Source organism: Sceloporus undulatus, chromosome 1, assembly GCF_019175285.1.
Source record: "Sceloporus undulatus isolate JIND9_A2432 ecotype Alabama chromosome 1, SceUnd_v1.1, whole genome shotgun sequence".
NCBI lineage: Eukaryota > Metazoa > Chordata > Lepidosauria > Squamata > Phrynosomatidae > Sceloporus > Sceloporus undulatus.
This window is the reverse complement of record NC_056522.1, coordinates 98,385,694-98,402,238: the sequence shown is the minus strand read 5'-3', so window position 1 is coordinate 98,402,238 and position 16,545 is coordinate 98,385,694. Positions and strand designations below refer to the sequence as shown.

At 38.1% G+C, this 16,545-nt stretch overlaps 1 protein-coding gene across 1 annotated transcript in view; it reads left to right on the top strand.

Moving 5' to 3' along the window:
* LAMA2 (laminin subunit alpha 2) overlaps nt 1-16,545 on the top strand; it is a 590,097-nt gene that overhangs the window by 257,428 nt on the left and 316,124 nt on the right. The window contains 2 exon segments of the mRNA XM_042456962.1: nt 1,961-2,101; nt 7,713-7,886. Coding sequence (XP_042312896.1) covers nt 1,961-2,101; nt 7,713-7,886 — 315 coding nt within the window.

Sequence of the window (16,545 nt, the reverse complement as noted above, 5' to 3'; positions counted from 1 at the left end):
TTTGATAACACAAATTGCAAACAGAGCTATCTTGATTTAGATCTCACCTGCCCACAAATACAATAGATAAATGAAATGACATTCCAAACTCTGTCCCTCTTCATTGGACCCAAACTCTAGAGTGTATTCCACATACTTTAGAGTAAGAGAAAGAATTGCCAGCTATGTCATTGAAGAAACACACAGCTGAAGAAGGAAAACGTGCCCTCTAGATTTTTTGGACTACAAGTCTCAAAGCCCAGCTAGCATGAACAATGCTCAGAAATTAAGGAGGTTGTAGTCCAAAGCATCTGCAGGGCACCAGGTTTCTGTCCATGGTATATAGTATGATCTTAGTCACATTATTTAACCCAATCCATGAGCCCATACAGACAGGCCAAAATAAAGCTGCTTCGGGTCACTTAGGAGGTATGCTATTTAAATGATATATGCGTCCTAAGAGGCCAGAAACTGTGCCAAAGCTGCGCTCCAGTCCTAAGGACTAGAGCGCAGCTTCTGGCGTCTTAAGCTGTGTGGGTCATTTAAATACCATACCTCCTAAGTGACCTGAAGCAGCTTTATTTTGGCCTGTCTGTACAGGCCCCATATAAATATCTTTCTTGGCCATTGTCGATTTTCAGTGCAATGAATGAAACAGTATTTGTTTTGCAAGAGAAATTCACTCTTTTTTTGAAGGGCAAAGGTAAGCATGTAACCACATTCAGCTATTTAATTTATTTAACACGACATGCATCAAAATACTGAAGTGTTGTTTTTTTATGAAGCTTCTCCAATAGTATAGTCTATGCACCATAGGAAAACGGGACTGTAGTGCTCAGCCTACAGTTCTGCCACTGAACTGGGCCAAATATTCATAGGTTTGTCATAATGTCAGATTATAGTATAGTATACAGCCCAATCAGGATAACTGCTAACTGTTGAAGAGTGATAGATGGGATAGTCAGGGATTACCCTGTATGCAGCTTGGTGCCTTATGTAGACTCCCCATTGACTGAAATATTTGTTTACATTTTTCCTATTGTCATTTATCCCCCAGATTCAGACTACAGCCAAAGTCTGTAGATTTTTTCTCTATAATAACGCCAAAATCCGTCCATATCTCTCCGCTTCTAGCGCAAAAACACTGGTCCATGCCCTAGTGGTCTCATGACTAGACTACTATAACCTCCTCCTGGCAGGGCTTCCTCTCTCTCACCTCCACCCATTAATTTCTGTTCAGCATTCAGCTGCACGCATTATTACACTTGCTCGCCGTTATGATCATGTCTCCCCTCTGTTATCTTCCCTTCACTGGCTCCCTCTTCCTTTCTGCATCAGGTACAAACTTTTGCTACTCACTTTTAAAGCCCTGCATGGGCTGGCCCCTCTTTATTTAACTGATCTTCTCTCTCCCTACATCCCTACTCGCACTCTCTGCTCTGGTAGCTAAAGTCTTCTCTCTCAACCCAGGATTTTCTCTGTCCCGTCCCAGATCTGTCCCTTCTCTCTTGCTGCCCCCCATTCCTGGAACCTTCTTCCTCCGCATGCACGGCTCATCACTTCCCTAACCAGCTTTAAGGCTGAGCTGAAAACCATATTGTTTAGGGAAGCGTTCTCAGGGAATTTGTGATTATCATCTGGCTGTCTGATAATGTTTGATGTGATGTGATTTGCTTTTATATTTGATGTTTTTAATTTGTCTTTTCTTTTCTACATGGTAATTTTATCTACTCCTTTATTTAATTGTTATTATCTTAGAGTGTACACCTTGGGCAGGCTTTTATATAAGCCTTAATTTTACCGACTTTGTACAGCGCTGTGTATAATTACAGTGCTCTAGAAATAAAGTTTAATAATAATAATAATAATAATAATAATAATAATAATAATAATGTGTTGTTGTTTCAAAGGACACAAAAAAGGCAGATGGATTTACATGTAATGAATGACAGAAAGCTAATATTGTACTGTGCATTTCCAGGACCATGTTGAAGGAGAGAACTGCAGTCGTTGCAAACAAGGCTTCTTTAACCTGCAACAAGACAACCCCAAGGGCTGTGAGGAATGCTTCTGCTCAGGAATAATAAATGACTGTGTGAGCTCCCACTGGACCTACAGCAGTGTAAGGAAAAGAAAAATAAATTTATATATCCTACTAGAACACCCTTTTTCTTTTAAAAGAAAATACATTTTCTTTAGACTCCTTTAGACCTTGTACTTGCACACCTCTCTGTTCCTCAAGAATGAAAATGTATGATTCTTCACATGTAAAAGCCAGATTTTATAAATTTTACATTGGAAAGATGTTCCATAACACATGGCCAGGTAAAAAATACAGTCCCTGAATAATTCAGGAAATTTTGTCTTTGGATATGAATGACAAAGGAGGGGGGGAGACTTTAAAGCTCTCTCTTTATCGGCAATATTGGATCCAACAATGCATAAGCAGATTCGCACCCTATGACCCATCTAAATCTGCTCCAGGGGATCATTCAGTCCTCCCAAGCAGATTTGTGGCTGCATTGGGGGAGTACAGTGCAAGAAGGAGAATTTAATCCCTCTGTGTATTCAGTCACGCCTATGATACTGCACTGGATTTGCCCCTGAAGTGCTCATAATCTTTAACTACTATTTGGTAGTGAGCTACAAGTTTCTCCAGGACATAGTAGCTGTATGTACTGAATGTTGCCAGTTATATAACTGAGAATCATGTTAATTTTGTTTTTGATAAGAACTTCCCAAAACTCTTAAATTTCCTCATAAACTTGATGAAAAGAACCTGAATGAGACAAAAAAAGAAAAAAGAAAAAACGCTTATGGGCATAAAGAAAACTGATGGTGTAATCAGTTTCTCTGGCTCAGATGACAGCCAATTGTTTTCCTTGCAACTGGATAGGGATTTGGCAACTTCCACACCTTTCTGACAGTTTCACAGGACATCATAGTGCACCACTCATGTGCCAGCAACCAAAAATGTTTCCCCACTAAGAACCATGAAATGATTTCCTGACAAAACATTGTTAAAAACAATGGATGTAAATAACATGTAAATATTCTAGGGAAGCAGGATATTCCAGGTATGAATCTCAAAGATAGTGCTGATGCCCTGGAAACAACAAGAATTGTATAACTTGAAAAAGAAATGGTTTTGGACTATATTTCCTAGAATTGCCCTGCCAGTATAATCAGAATGGATTCTGGGAATTGCGGTGCCAAAGAGTAACTTTTCCAAGTTCTGTAAAATGACTGCATCAGCACTGACAACAGCTTTATTAACATTACTCCCACCTTTCATCTGATTACTTTTAAACAAATTGCATATACTTTGTTTTAGGACTACAACTACCAGAACTAGGGATGTTAGCTTCCTTAACCATTGTAGATAATCTTCAGTCCTCCATGTTTAACTGCCTGGTCATGATCAGGAGACCATGTGCTTTTGATGATATTACAAGCACCAGGCATTATCTTTTAACCATGCAGCAGCTGTGGGCTTTGATGTAGAACACAGTGAATTCAGACAAGAAAGAATTTGGTTTAATTTCCCCAAAGTAGACTCCAGTGATTTGAACTGGTTAAGAAAAATCTGATTAGTTTCAGCTCGGAAAAAATTATTTTGGTTCAAATGTGTTTTAAGCAACATTTGTATGCATTCAAAACTAAATGACTGCTAGGGTCAACTGTATAAAAAGAATCTCCCTTCAGTTGACAGCAGAGCCATTTTGGCAACCCTGGTAGCATCCAGTCCTTTCAGTATGCAAACAGCCTTGAACAAGCCTTCTGTTTACCATTTGCATTTATAATCCATCATGTTAAGAGATTTACCAGGTTAGGGGGTTCTCTGCCATCCATGTGTTTCTTTCAAACACGATGCAACTGAAGTGATGCTTGCTCTCCCTGATAAAGATTTTGTCCAAGAAAACCAAGAAGGGACTGTTAAACAGTTGGACCTAAATCTGATCATCTGCTGAACTCTCACTTTATTCTATTGTGCTGAAGAAGACTGCTGAGTTGTTGACAGCAGGATGCACAACATATGGTGTGCTAAGCTCCTTCCACAGATAAGACCTTGTGAGATATTTGCCATTGTATTTTTAAATTTGGAGGGAGGCACAAAACTTTTTACCTTTGTACTCTCTGGGAAATCCTGGGAATTGGACGGATTTTCTATTTCATGATTTTGGAAAACAAAAACAAAATATTTTAATCGGCTTATAAGAAATCCAATAAGAGGGAAAGGTAGGGGTTTTTTGTTTTTGTTTTTTAAAGAAATGTACTGTGGTCTCCTTTGATATGGATAGCACTCCTTATTTCAGGAGGACAAGCTTTCAGTTCAGAAAGCCATTGGCACTCCCCTTCCCCCACTATAGTTAGAAATCCTTTCTGTTTTGATGCCTAGTAAAGAAGATAGTTCACTCTTCTCTTTTTAAAAACTCTCTCTGTATTGAAGGAATACAGACACTCTATCCATGGATAGAGCTTTGGTTCCTGGCACATGAGTGGTGTACTTTTTATATACTTAATTTTATCGACTTTGTACAGCGCTGTGTATAATTACAGCGCTCTAGAAATAAAGTTTAATAATAATAATAATAATAATAATAATAATAATAATAATAATAGTGCTCCATGGATATGTTTTCAATCTGCAGAGGAGTTTGATCAGATCATGATGGGTGGAACTGGGACAATCTGGAAGGTGGTAATGGCAAATTGCCATTGCTTAGTTCCAGCTAAGCCAGTTCTCCCCACTACCACCACCTTCATTCCTTCTTTCTGCTGTTTCTGTATCAGAAAGGATAGCCACACACACACACACACATTATGGCAGGGTTTTCTCATCCCTTTTAGAGATGTCTTTGGCACAAACAGGTGCAGGTATAAACTCCCTAGGAAGTTTTGTCCTCTATTCACTGTAGAGAAACCAGCCACTATCAACCAGGGTATAGCAGTTGGGTTGGCTAGACATTTTCCTTTCTATCCCAGAAGTATCTAATCCAGTAAGGAAGGTGAAACTGTTTTTCCAACCCTTTACTATGAGAGTACTTAAAGATTCAAAGCAAGAAGGCTCAGGTGTATCCAGCAGTTAGAGAGAGCAAACAAGAATATTCTAAGCAATCTTCCCTGAAGAAGAGTCTTTTGAGTGAAATACGTTGGTGTCTTAATGTATTGCACTCAATGTACTACAGTTGGAGCTTGTTCTTACCCTCTTAGCCTTAAGTAGAAGCCATGGCTCTGTTCTTATATTAGCGTGTAAGAAATTAGCAACTTTACTTGCCATTTCTTGTTAATCTACTGTATAAAGACTCATATATGAAATATAATATGAAGAAGCTGCAGCAGAAGTTTATGACTGAGGTATTTTCTGTTTTCCAGTCCTATGAATTCTCATGGTATTATATGGAGACTGTCTAATTTTAAGGAATCTTGTAGCATGTTTGACAGTATCAGAGAAAAATAAATGTTTAGCATAAACATTCATGGACTCCACTCCACTTCATCAAATGCATGGAATGAAACAACTACTCCTCTTCCTCTTCCTCATTCCCTCCTCCTCCTCCTCCTCCTCCTCCTCCTCCTCCTCCTCCTTTTCTCTCTGCCACCAAGGAGACTTGCAAACTCCTTGAAAGGCAATATTTGTTCTGAGGGGGTTTGCCATTGCTATCCTCTGACACTGGGAGAGTGTGACTTGCTCATGGTCATCCAGTGGGGCTTGGAAGCCTGGTCTCCCAGAGTATTAGTACAACACTGAAACCATTACATCATGCTGGCTCAGTGTGTACCTTTTGTGGACACACACACACACACACACACACACGTACATACACAAATGGGGATGGGAGGGAGAAAGGAAGTGTGGGTATGGTGATGTCATATGTTCATTTGTTCATTCTCAAGGATTGTTGTGAAGAGTATTGAAAGGGAAAAAGGTGGGAGACATCTTTTACATATAAGTTAAGCTATGCCGATAAACATATTACTGGAAGAGCAGCTTTTTTGGAAGACAGGAACAAGACCTTGCTACAAACTCAGATGCCAACTTTGCACCACATTTAATGAGCAACATCACAGGGCCTAATAATATCACTCATCAGAGGTGCTTTCACTTCCACATCCTCTAATGTGATATATTAAATCCTTTATCTACGGTGCCCTTCAGTATTCTTCCTGAACATTCTCAGTCCTTCAAACAGCAGTCCTTGAACAAAAATGTTTTAAAGAGATTGGAAAGAGAAACAGCTGAATTAGATTATATCCACAAACTGCCCCATTGGCAGTGGTTTGAACAAAGACAATGGTTTCTTGATATACTAGATATATTTATACAATATTTCTCAAGCTACTAAGCAAGATCTTCATTCCTGCTTTATCACAAGGATTTATTGGTTCTGTACTAGGACAAGAACTTTCCCCACTAGTTCTATGTTCACCTGCCTGTTTTGGCTTATATTCAAAACATTTCTCCTACCTTTGTCCCTTTAACTACTCTTCATGCCCATTGTTCAGACTAAGGAGATTATCACATAAAATGTGGGTATCGTGATATCACATGGGAGGAACTTCCTCCCACCATGTCTTGTATATATGTCCAACTCCAGAGGCTTCTTTCCATGTATCTGAAAAAATGGACTGTTGTCCATGAAAACTTATGCTGGAAATTTATTTTTCTCTGCTTGTGTCTAAGGTACTTCAACATTACTTTAGATCTTTTTATGCAGAGATCGAAATGACTATATCATTGAATACTGGCTTATTTTTAAGGTAAATAATGGATTCAGTGCAATCTATCAAAGTTGCATATGCGTCTTTATGGTTTATCAGTATTTCCATATCATAAAAGTGCTTGTTCTACAGCACTTGGATCCATGATTTATTATTACTGCTGTCCTCAAATAAGAAAAAAATGTGTTTGAATGCATGAGACAAAACAACTCTTTGAAGACCTCCCTGATGTTGCCAATTTCAAGCTGATCATAACTTTCTGAAAATGATTTAGCACACAGTCTTATGCGTGTTTACTCAGAAATATATTATGTTTATGTCAATGGGCTTGCTCCCAGGTAAGTGTGTACAGTGGTACCCCGGGATACGAATGCGCCGGGTTACGAATTTTTCGGGATACGAAAAAATCCCATAGGGATTTATTGCTTCGGCTTACGAAGGTTTCTTCGTGTTACGAAAAAACCGCGGCGCTATTTTCCGCCACCGGAGGGCAGCAGAGAGCTATTTTTCCATTAGCGCCTATGGGAATTCGGCTTACGAAGGTATTTCGGGTTACGAAATTAACCGCGGAACGAATTAATTTCGTAACCCGGGGTACCACTGTATAGGATTGCTGCCTTAAAAATGATGCTGCAATAATGCTTTGTTTCGTAACGATATCTCTACGACAAGACCACTACCTTCTTTATTGATAATTTTCTGTCCTTGAGAGAAGATTACAAAGAAGCATGGCAAGCCCTACCCTCATATTTTATTGTGAAAATTTTCCAGATCATGAATATGATAAAAAACCAAAACCAAGACGGCAGAACGGTGAGGTCTTTAAACAGAGATTGGATGGACATTTTTAGGGGTGCTGTAGTTGTGTGTTCCCTCATGGCAGGAGTAGAAGACCTTTGCAACCTCTTCCAACTCTTAAGATTCTGTGATTCTGTGAAAAGAAGGAAATAGGTAATGAAGGTTTTAGATAGTGTTTAGATATTAACAGAAATTTTATTTTGCTATCATAGATTGGGGAAATGAATGGCTGGTACCTGACAGATATATCTGCTCGTGCTAGAGTTACTCCTCAGCAGGACAGCTTTGATGGACCTCAACAGCTTAGCATCAGCAACATTGCTGCAAGGACTTTTCTACCCCAGGTTTATTACTGGAGTGCACCCAGTCCTTATTTGGGAAACAAAGTAAGTGCAGATGGTCTTCACCTGAGTATTATTTTGACTTATTAATAACAAAATATGGAATTTCTCATTTATTGGATAACTATTTGGTCAAGAATATTGGTTGTTGAAAGCATCTGACATGCGCATGTCAAATATCCCAGTGAGACACAAAGCAAATGGTAAGTAGACTAAGCAAACATTCCTGGCTCCCAAAGCCTCCTGGCTACTTCTAGTGTCAGGTGTTATGCAAGCAGCTATAATTTGAAATATTATTTCTAGAATGAAATTGCTGGTGATCTGTTTTTGGGTGAATAACAAATGTGATTGTGGTTTTTTTCTCCAAGTAGTTTTATCTCACTTGATGGACCTTCAAACTGAGCTGCTATTTTCTCACTTTGTCTGCACATATGCTGGCAGATGATCAGATGTTGAAGGGGTGTGTTAAAAATTGTGTGATGCACACGTGCTCCTAAACTGATTACAAGCATTACAAGCTAGAGAAATAAAGTCAGGTAGCTAATAGCTGTAATACTGCACCACAAAAACATAGACATTCTGATAATCATGGTAATTAGGCCATCACTTATATAATTCCCTTCCCTCCCCCAATATATAAGTAGTAAAGACATAATTCACAGAATAACTTGGTTCTCCTTATAGAGCAAGGTTGGGGAAAGTGTGGCCTTTCAGATGTTGGACTACAGTTTTCTTTAGTTTTAGGCAGAATTGTCAAAGGTTTTTGTTCATTGATATTTGGAGAGGCAGATATTGTCAGACCCTACCTAACACACTGAACATTTAACAAACTGAACATTTTTTTTAAATTGGTAGAAGGTACTTTTCTAGTGTCCAGGCAAAAGCAGAATGCTCCCCCATATTTAAAATTCTTGAAGACTCTGGAAACTTTGAAATGTCTGCCAAATGCATGGGGACCTACATCTGAAGAGGACTATGTAATCTGAGCAGATATAGCCTCATATGAGAATAGGCTAATGAATTTGGAACCTTTGTGTGAAGTTGTGTATTTCTGCTTATTATTTATGAAATAATATCCCAAATATATAACTATTAAAACTAGCCCTTCTGTATGCTTACCAATGCTCTCCTAGGCACCTGCATCAAGGTACTGTATTTTGGAGCAGGGTCTTGGATTATAGTCTTAAAACTGTATCTGTATACCATCTGTTAGTGCCATTGTGTGTGCATTAAGGTACATATGTGTGCACATAGTAGCTACATTAGAACATGTAGATCATTGGCTATACTACAAAAACTATCAGGAACCTTGAATGCGAGTAAAATAGAAGCCTGCAGTCCCGAGTTTTCTTTCTTTTTTTGCCTTCTTGGTTATTGTGTTGTTTACTGAAAGTCTACCAAGGTACCTTCTCAAGGTTTCTCTACATTAGCTTTTCCCTCTTGGTTAGATATCAGTATGACAGAAGGTAAGTGAGCAAGTAAAGATTAAAGTGTTTGTTTTGCAAAGTATATGGGCATCTTGTTCAGAACTGTAGATTGCTATAGAGACTCAGGTCCATATAGCATGAACAGAGTTGTGTTTGCTCTCATAGGTAATCTGTACTTACGATACATATTTTCATATATTCCCTCCAACTCCTTCTGAAGCAGTAAAGTAATAGAAAAAATGTACACAGTTTGTTTGAACATGGAAGCCACCCCCCCCACCACCAAATAATTTGGAAGGGCTTTGGTTTAGTGTCACATATCTTTATATGAATGAAAGTACTTGCCTTAATAACTGAGCCATATAAATTTTTGATACCATAGTAATACTAAAACTATCACAAATTACCATAGTACATCTTAACTGTCATGTTGCATGATGTAAATTATAGCCATGATGACATACTTAACCAAGGTGATTTAGTGTATTTCTATGGAAATGGAATATTGCAAGTTATTATTTGTAAACTCAGTAAAATAGTTCTCTAAATAGATAAACCTGAATAAAACTAGTCTTTTGAAATTGTTTTTCTTTCTGTGCTGCATATACAACAATCTCAATTGTGCATATGTGTTGTTGGGTTTTTTTGTGGTTTGCTGCCCAAAGTGACATAGAGTAGGATTTCAGTATATAATAACAGTCTCTAATATAAGTGACCTTGTTGTTGACTCCTGTGGTGCCAAGTCTTATACAGTGAGAAATACCAAGAATTTACCTTCTAACCCTGATTATACAGCTGAACCTCAAATAACTTCCTGCTGGAATTTTATTTATTAAGATGTATATCGTGCCTTTCAAACAAATAATTCCCAAGACAACCTACATCATCAAGCAAATGATGCCTCCAGGCTCATACAACCATACAAAACCTCCTTGCCCCCCTGACACCATGGAAATTGTTTATCAATCATAATAAGCAATAGCAATAGCACATACATTTTTATACCGCTTATCAGTGCACTTAAGCACTCCCTAAGTGGTTTACAATGTGTAAGCTAATTCCCCCAACAAGCTGGTACTCATTTTAGTGACCTACAGAAGGATGCAAGGCTGAGTGGACCTTGGAGCCCTGCCTGGGATTGAACTCACAACCTTGGCTGCAGTACTGGCATTTAACCACTGCAGCACATTTTTTGGCTGCTCAAAATCATTGTTACGAGTAGATTTTGTAAGTTTAATGATTCACTGGCAGTGAAATCTCTTTCTGTGTGTTCCATCTGCTAGTTTGAAATGATAAACATCTGCAAATTTTAACTCATAAATCTTATAAGATATCATAGTTGGGAACCTTTTTGGACTATCAAGTAATGGCTGGTGTCAAAACTAGCATGGCTTTGTTTACTGTGAAAGCATATTTTAAGGCTGTAGTTAAAAAAATATCATTTTAAATTTGTCTAGTCCCTTGAAACTTTGGGTCAACACAACACACCTTAAACTTTCTTCCCAAAAGTCTTTGAAAAAAAGAATTTTCTGCTTACATCATGTGTAGGGCTAGTCTGCCAGTGCTATTTCAGGCAGCAGATACAGAGTGGTAGCAAGGTATTGGATAACAGAGCTGTGTGCTTTGCATCCTTGAAATTATATTGTTACCAGCACTGAACTAAGATTCAAATGCTAATCCAATGTGTTTTTGTATGTGGAATGAAGTGGAGCACATTTCCTTAGGCAGCAAAATATCTTGAGACAACCCTATTATGTCAAATGCCACAAGTTTTCTCAAAGATATATGCTATCTATTGTAGGTCTAACAGAAATGTAAATGTTTGTAAATAAACGTTTGTAAACAGCTTACTAACTTGAGTTTTAGTTATCTATATTCTTTTATGTTTGTGCAATATGCTCAAGAAAAATGCTACACTGTAGTACAATATTGCTCCAGAAAAAAATGCCATCCATTGCCATAGCACTCAGGCTTCACAGACCCCCATTTGCTCATTTCTCATTGTTCTGTAGCATGACTGACCTGATCTAGGAAGAGTGGTTATAAGTATGTTTGAATGCCCCAGGAGGGACGTTGTCTTTGTTCATAACAGGACATTTCTCAGTTTTATTGTGTCTATCTCATGCCCCAATACTGAAATCTCCTGCCATGAGATGGGGATGGCTGGAATGTAAAGAAGCTGGTGGCAGACAGAATAACACTCTTGGACTGGCAGTTGTCAGAACATGTCAGACATTTTGTAGGAGTGGAAACTTCAGATTTCTCATGGGAGCTATTTCCTTGTTTTCTATAAAAAGAGAATTCTTCTGTAGAACAGAGTTTTGATGAGATTCAGTGTCTTTCCAAAGGTTTGGTTCAGATGTTTAGGTGGGGAAAAGCTTTAGATCAGTCTTTCAAGGCAAAGCATCAATGCATCTTTGGAACAAACATTCTATAGAGATTATCAGATGAGGGATATTTACACTTTAATAATGCTATTCTAACATTATTTAGCAAGAACAATGCAATGGCAAAATTGCAACACTTACTTTCACACAGTGTGGCAATTGATGGGGCATTAACTATTCACAAATGGTAAAATAGTGCTTTTACATTCTGCACATTGAAAGAAGGGCAACCCCTGATTGGTGAAAAAAATGGGTATCTCTTGCCTCTAAGAAACTCTCCTGTGATACACAACTGTGACACAGGAAGTTATTCTGCCGAACAGACTGGGGGATTCCATTTATTTCTGGAAGGTTTAATGACAGATTCTCAAAGGTGCTATTGAAACATGATTGCCTTTCACACTAATGAAGTGCTATTGGCAAACCATTCACACTTTTTTGAGTAGCATGACGCATTGATGTTGGGACACATACGGTATGTGCATGACATCATGTGAAAATCTTCCTGCGATCGCACAAAATGATGATTGCATAGTGCTTTTCTCCCATTTCTTATTCCCGTGTGATAATCTCCTATGTGTACATGTCTATGTGTGAATGAATGTTGTGTTATATCTGATAGCTCATGGAGAAAAGGCCTTTAATAAGGTGCTGTATTACCTGCATTTGTTGTTTTTCTTTCTAATGGGCATGCTTTAAATTGCTTTTAGTTCTATCAACAGTTTAATGATATTTTAACTTTTGTATGATGTTCAACTTTGTATGATGTTTATAGTAGTGGCTTATGGATATAGTTTCAGTGGGTGAAATCTATTCTGGATTTCAGTCTAGGATCTATCCAGAGTGATGATCCCTGTCTACAAAATAGGTCTCACACTTTGGATAGTTCCAGGCTAAAACCTGGAATGTATTGGTCACCTCACAGACTTCAGAGCCCAAAGTAGCCACTAGATATGATCATGGGGCTTCCAGACACCTAATTTTACAAAGAGCATATAGGTGGGGAAGACTGATAGATGTATTTATTATTTCACCAGTTTCATCCAACAACAGCATGAAAAGACGAAAACACACAGAGAATGATTTCTCATTTGATAGTGGTTTTGGTTTTATCTGTTGTAAATAAATTATAATTACAAGTAGACATTTTTTAAAAAAAATTCTTCAAAACACATTGAAACATTTATAAAAGTTATGGAGAAAGTTCTAGTTCCCATCTACTTGCCCCCAATTTCCTTTCACTTTTCCTAAGGAAGATGATGTCCAGCAGTGCAATTAAAGGTGCTAATTGGATTAAAAGGAAGTAAAGCAACCTTTTTGCAGTCAGGCTAGAGGATATTCTACAGTAATCGAATGCTGAGTACCTCTGAGACAGTGAAGATTGAGCAGGCATGTAGATACCAATCAGAAATCCATCCAGTTGTCTCATGGGATAAGTTTAGTGTTTGTACAGCATGAGAAATGTGTATGTATGTGTGAGTGTGGATATCACCAGAGAAAACAGGGAATGCTCAGGCAGGCCCATTAAAAAGGAAAAGAAAACAATGCTTCACCAAAAATAACTGTAAATATATTCAGCAGGGTAAAACAATCATCTATGTCTAGTCATGCATGCCATCCACTCTTGTTGCTGTCGCTCCTGTCGATCCAGAGTTGTGAGGTAATGGCCCCATGATTCAGGGAAACTGCTGAAGTGTGTGCTCCTGCTTCAGTTTGAGAGATGGGTTCATTTATCATCATAATAAGCTATTACCATTGATAGGTCACAACTCATTGAGGAGACAGTCAGTCTAATTGGCTCAGCTCTGTCAGCTTTCCGTTTGCCTCAAGGAGATGAGCATTACTTTGCAGGTAATATTCAATTGGCCAACAAACTGCTTGCTTAATAATTCATCACATTTCAAATTGGGGAGGGATAGCATAGGGAATTCAACCTGCACAGCTCCATGTTTCACTCTTTTGACAGACTGGCTTTCCCCTATCTTTATCTTTCCCCTCGGGTCTGGAAAGCATGAGGAAGTCTGTAGAAAAAGTAAGTGCAAGTCTTGTCTTCCAGTCATCTGTTGTATTTTGTGTTTATCCTCTACTCAGATGTGTTCCTTTTCTAAAAGAATTAACTGTCATTAACCAGAGCAGCTCTGGAAAACATGGCCTGCCATCACATCTCATCATTTTCCTAAAGTGCCATACATGATTGGGAAAGCTAAATGGATTCATTGAATAAAATATTGTAACCTACTGTAGATTAGGTTCTAGGGATTAGTGAAGCAACATAGACTTATCCAAACATATTCTACTGTAATGTAATGAAACATTTGGGAATATAAATCTCTCCAAGGAGTTAAAGGGCACTTAACATTCTTAGTGGGAAGTTAGGCAGTCATGTCAAACACTAAGTCAGCCCTTCCATTTAGAAAGCTTTTATTCTTGCTTTAAATATTTTTCTAAAAACATTTTTCAGATGACAGTTTAAACCAAAATTACCATTTTTAGATTGCTGTTGCTTTGACTATGCTTTGTGGACACTTCTTCACTGAATATTCTGTCGAAATCGGCTTCTGAATAAGAAAAGCTCTTTTTAAAAAGAAAGAATACTGAATCCCATGGCTGTATAAATACTTTATTCCTTTTTGCTGAATGTAACAATTGAAGGAAGGAGTAGCTGTTCAATTAAACTAGAATACATATATTATATATCATGCATGCGTGCGCGCTCATGCACGCACACACACACACACACAGACACACACACACACACACTATGTAATATATGCCTTCTAGTTTAATTGACCAGCTAGTCCATTATGTGTCTATATATGGTTCTTAACATATTATAACAAACAATTTCAGCATGATATCTCATATGTCATCTTCTTGCTGTTAATCTGAGAGTTCAGTTTTAGGGAGTTTTTCTCTTCCATTCTCTCTCTCTCTCTCTCTCTCTCTCTCTCATTCTCTCTCTCTCTCACACACACACACACGCACATTTATACATAAGAAGCAGTTATATCATTTTCAAGTGCTTTGTCTGTTTTTCTTACTGTTGTTCATTCTAATTGGCAGAAGCGCTACAAATTATCAAATGACAGAACTTTCTCAGCCACTTTACTTGAGATTTATTTAATTTGAAGATGTCAGAGATTAAGACTTTCTGTATAACACTGTGCAGGCATAGATTTTAGAGGAGTATGGAAGAGGAGAGCCTGGTACCAGGGTTGTAGAACTGGAGAGAAAGCAAGGGGTTGCTAACTACAGTATATCATGAAAGCATAAATGTGGTAAGTGGGGTTATTAATCAGCTGTGACAGCAGTAAACATTGTGGGGCATTATTGCCTTGGATTACTGAGTAGCAAGGTAATAATTCCAATATCATCTTTGTGAACTCATGATGCAGTGTTCAAACTACGTGCATTACAAGCTGCTGATGAACACAGAGCCTTCTACACTTTCTTTATTATGTTCCCACCAATCTTCTGGATGAACTCTTGTTGGTGTGCCAAAGTTTTGTATTACCTATCTTTCAAGAGAGTCAGTTTTGGGGAGAATGGTCCAGGGTTATCTTTCATTAACAAGCACCAGCTTTAATGTAGAAAACTATTATTTTTGGTTAAAATATTTGGTGTTTTTTTGCAATTTCCATAGAGCCCTGCATTCTTCATAGTAATTACAGTATCTCATATAATATAGCCAGCATGGTAACAGTGGTTTGAGGACTGGACAATGACTCTGGGAGGCCAGGGTTCAAATCCCCTCTCAGCCATGGAAACCTTTTGGGTGACCTTGGACAAATCACACTCTCTCAGCTTGAGTGGAAGGCAATGGAAAACTTCCTTTGAATAAATCTTGCCAAGCAAAAACTATAACAGGGCTGCCATAAATCTCAAAAGTATCAGTAACAAATCTCATAAAACAAGAGTGCATTGTTACACAGAAGTATTCCCTCCCACTTGGATGGCCTTGAACGAACACTAAGAATTGGTGTGGACAACATGAAATTCTCAGAACTGAGAAGGCGTTGCAGCTGGTGGTGCCTTCAAGGTCTACATGGCTATCAACAATTTCTGTTAACAACATGGTAAGATGTCATGCAACCAATAAGATTTTTTGTTGGAAGTCCTAAAGTAATGTGCTAAGAAACAGTGCAGATAAGTGCATCCATGATGAATGGTACAGGAGTGAATGACCTCCTCCTAACAGCCCAACAAACTCCGTGGGTGCTCAGCAGATATGAAATGTTGTGCTAGCTGATTGGTGAGGGAGGATGAGCAGAAATCCAAGATCAAGGCAACCCAGAAGAATACTGAAGAGCCAGCAGCAACCTACATTACATTGGGAAGGCAAATCAACAGAGCATTCCCAAAATAGCACATTTACTGTACTCAGAAGAAACTATAAAAAGCAGCACACCATCCTCTTATGCTATATATTCAAATAAATTCCACACCTTTGCATGTAGTATTATGAAATTATTTTATTTATATGTTAATTAAAAGTATTTTGTTATTGCTATTCTTTCCACCAGAGATCCTGAACTAATGCACAACAAAAAAATTGAAAACCTTTAAAAACAGAATAAAGAAAGCATTTTGAAAATCTATATTCTTTTAGTGCATATCGAAACCAAATTTAAATGCTAGGTTTTTTTTAGCCAATTTAAATCTTCATCCAGATGGATTCTTTTCTTGCAGTGGGCTATTTTATTTTATTAATTTATATGCTGCTTTTCTCCCAGAAGTACCCCAAAGTCTGGGATATTTCCTGACCTTATGGGAAGCCCAATGCATTTCAGGGGATATCATTGTCTCATGTGTCCAGGAGACATGTGCCCTGATGAAATGGAAGATTTGTTTTGTATAGCTGACAGAGTTCCTTTTCTTCTCAAAAGGACC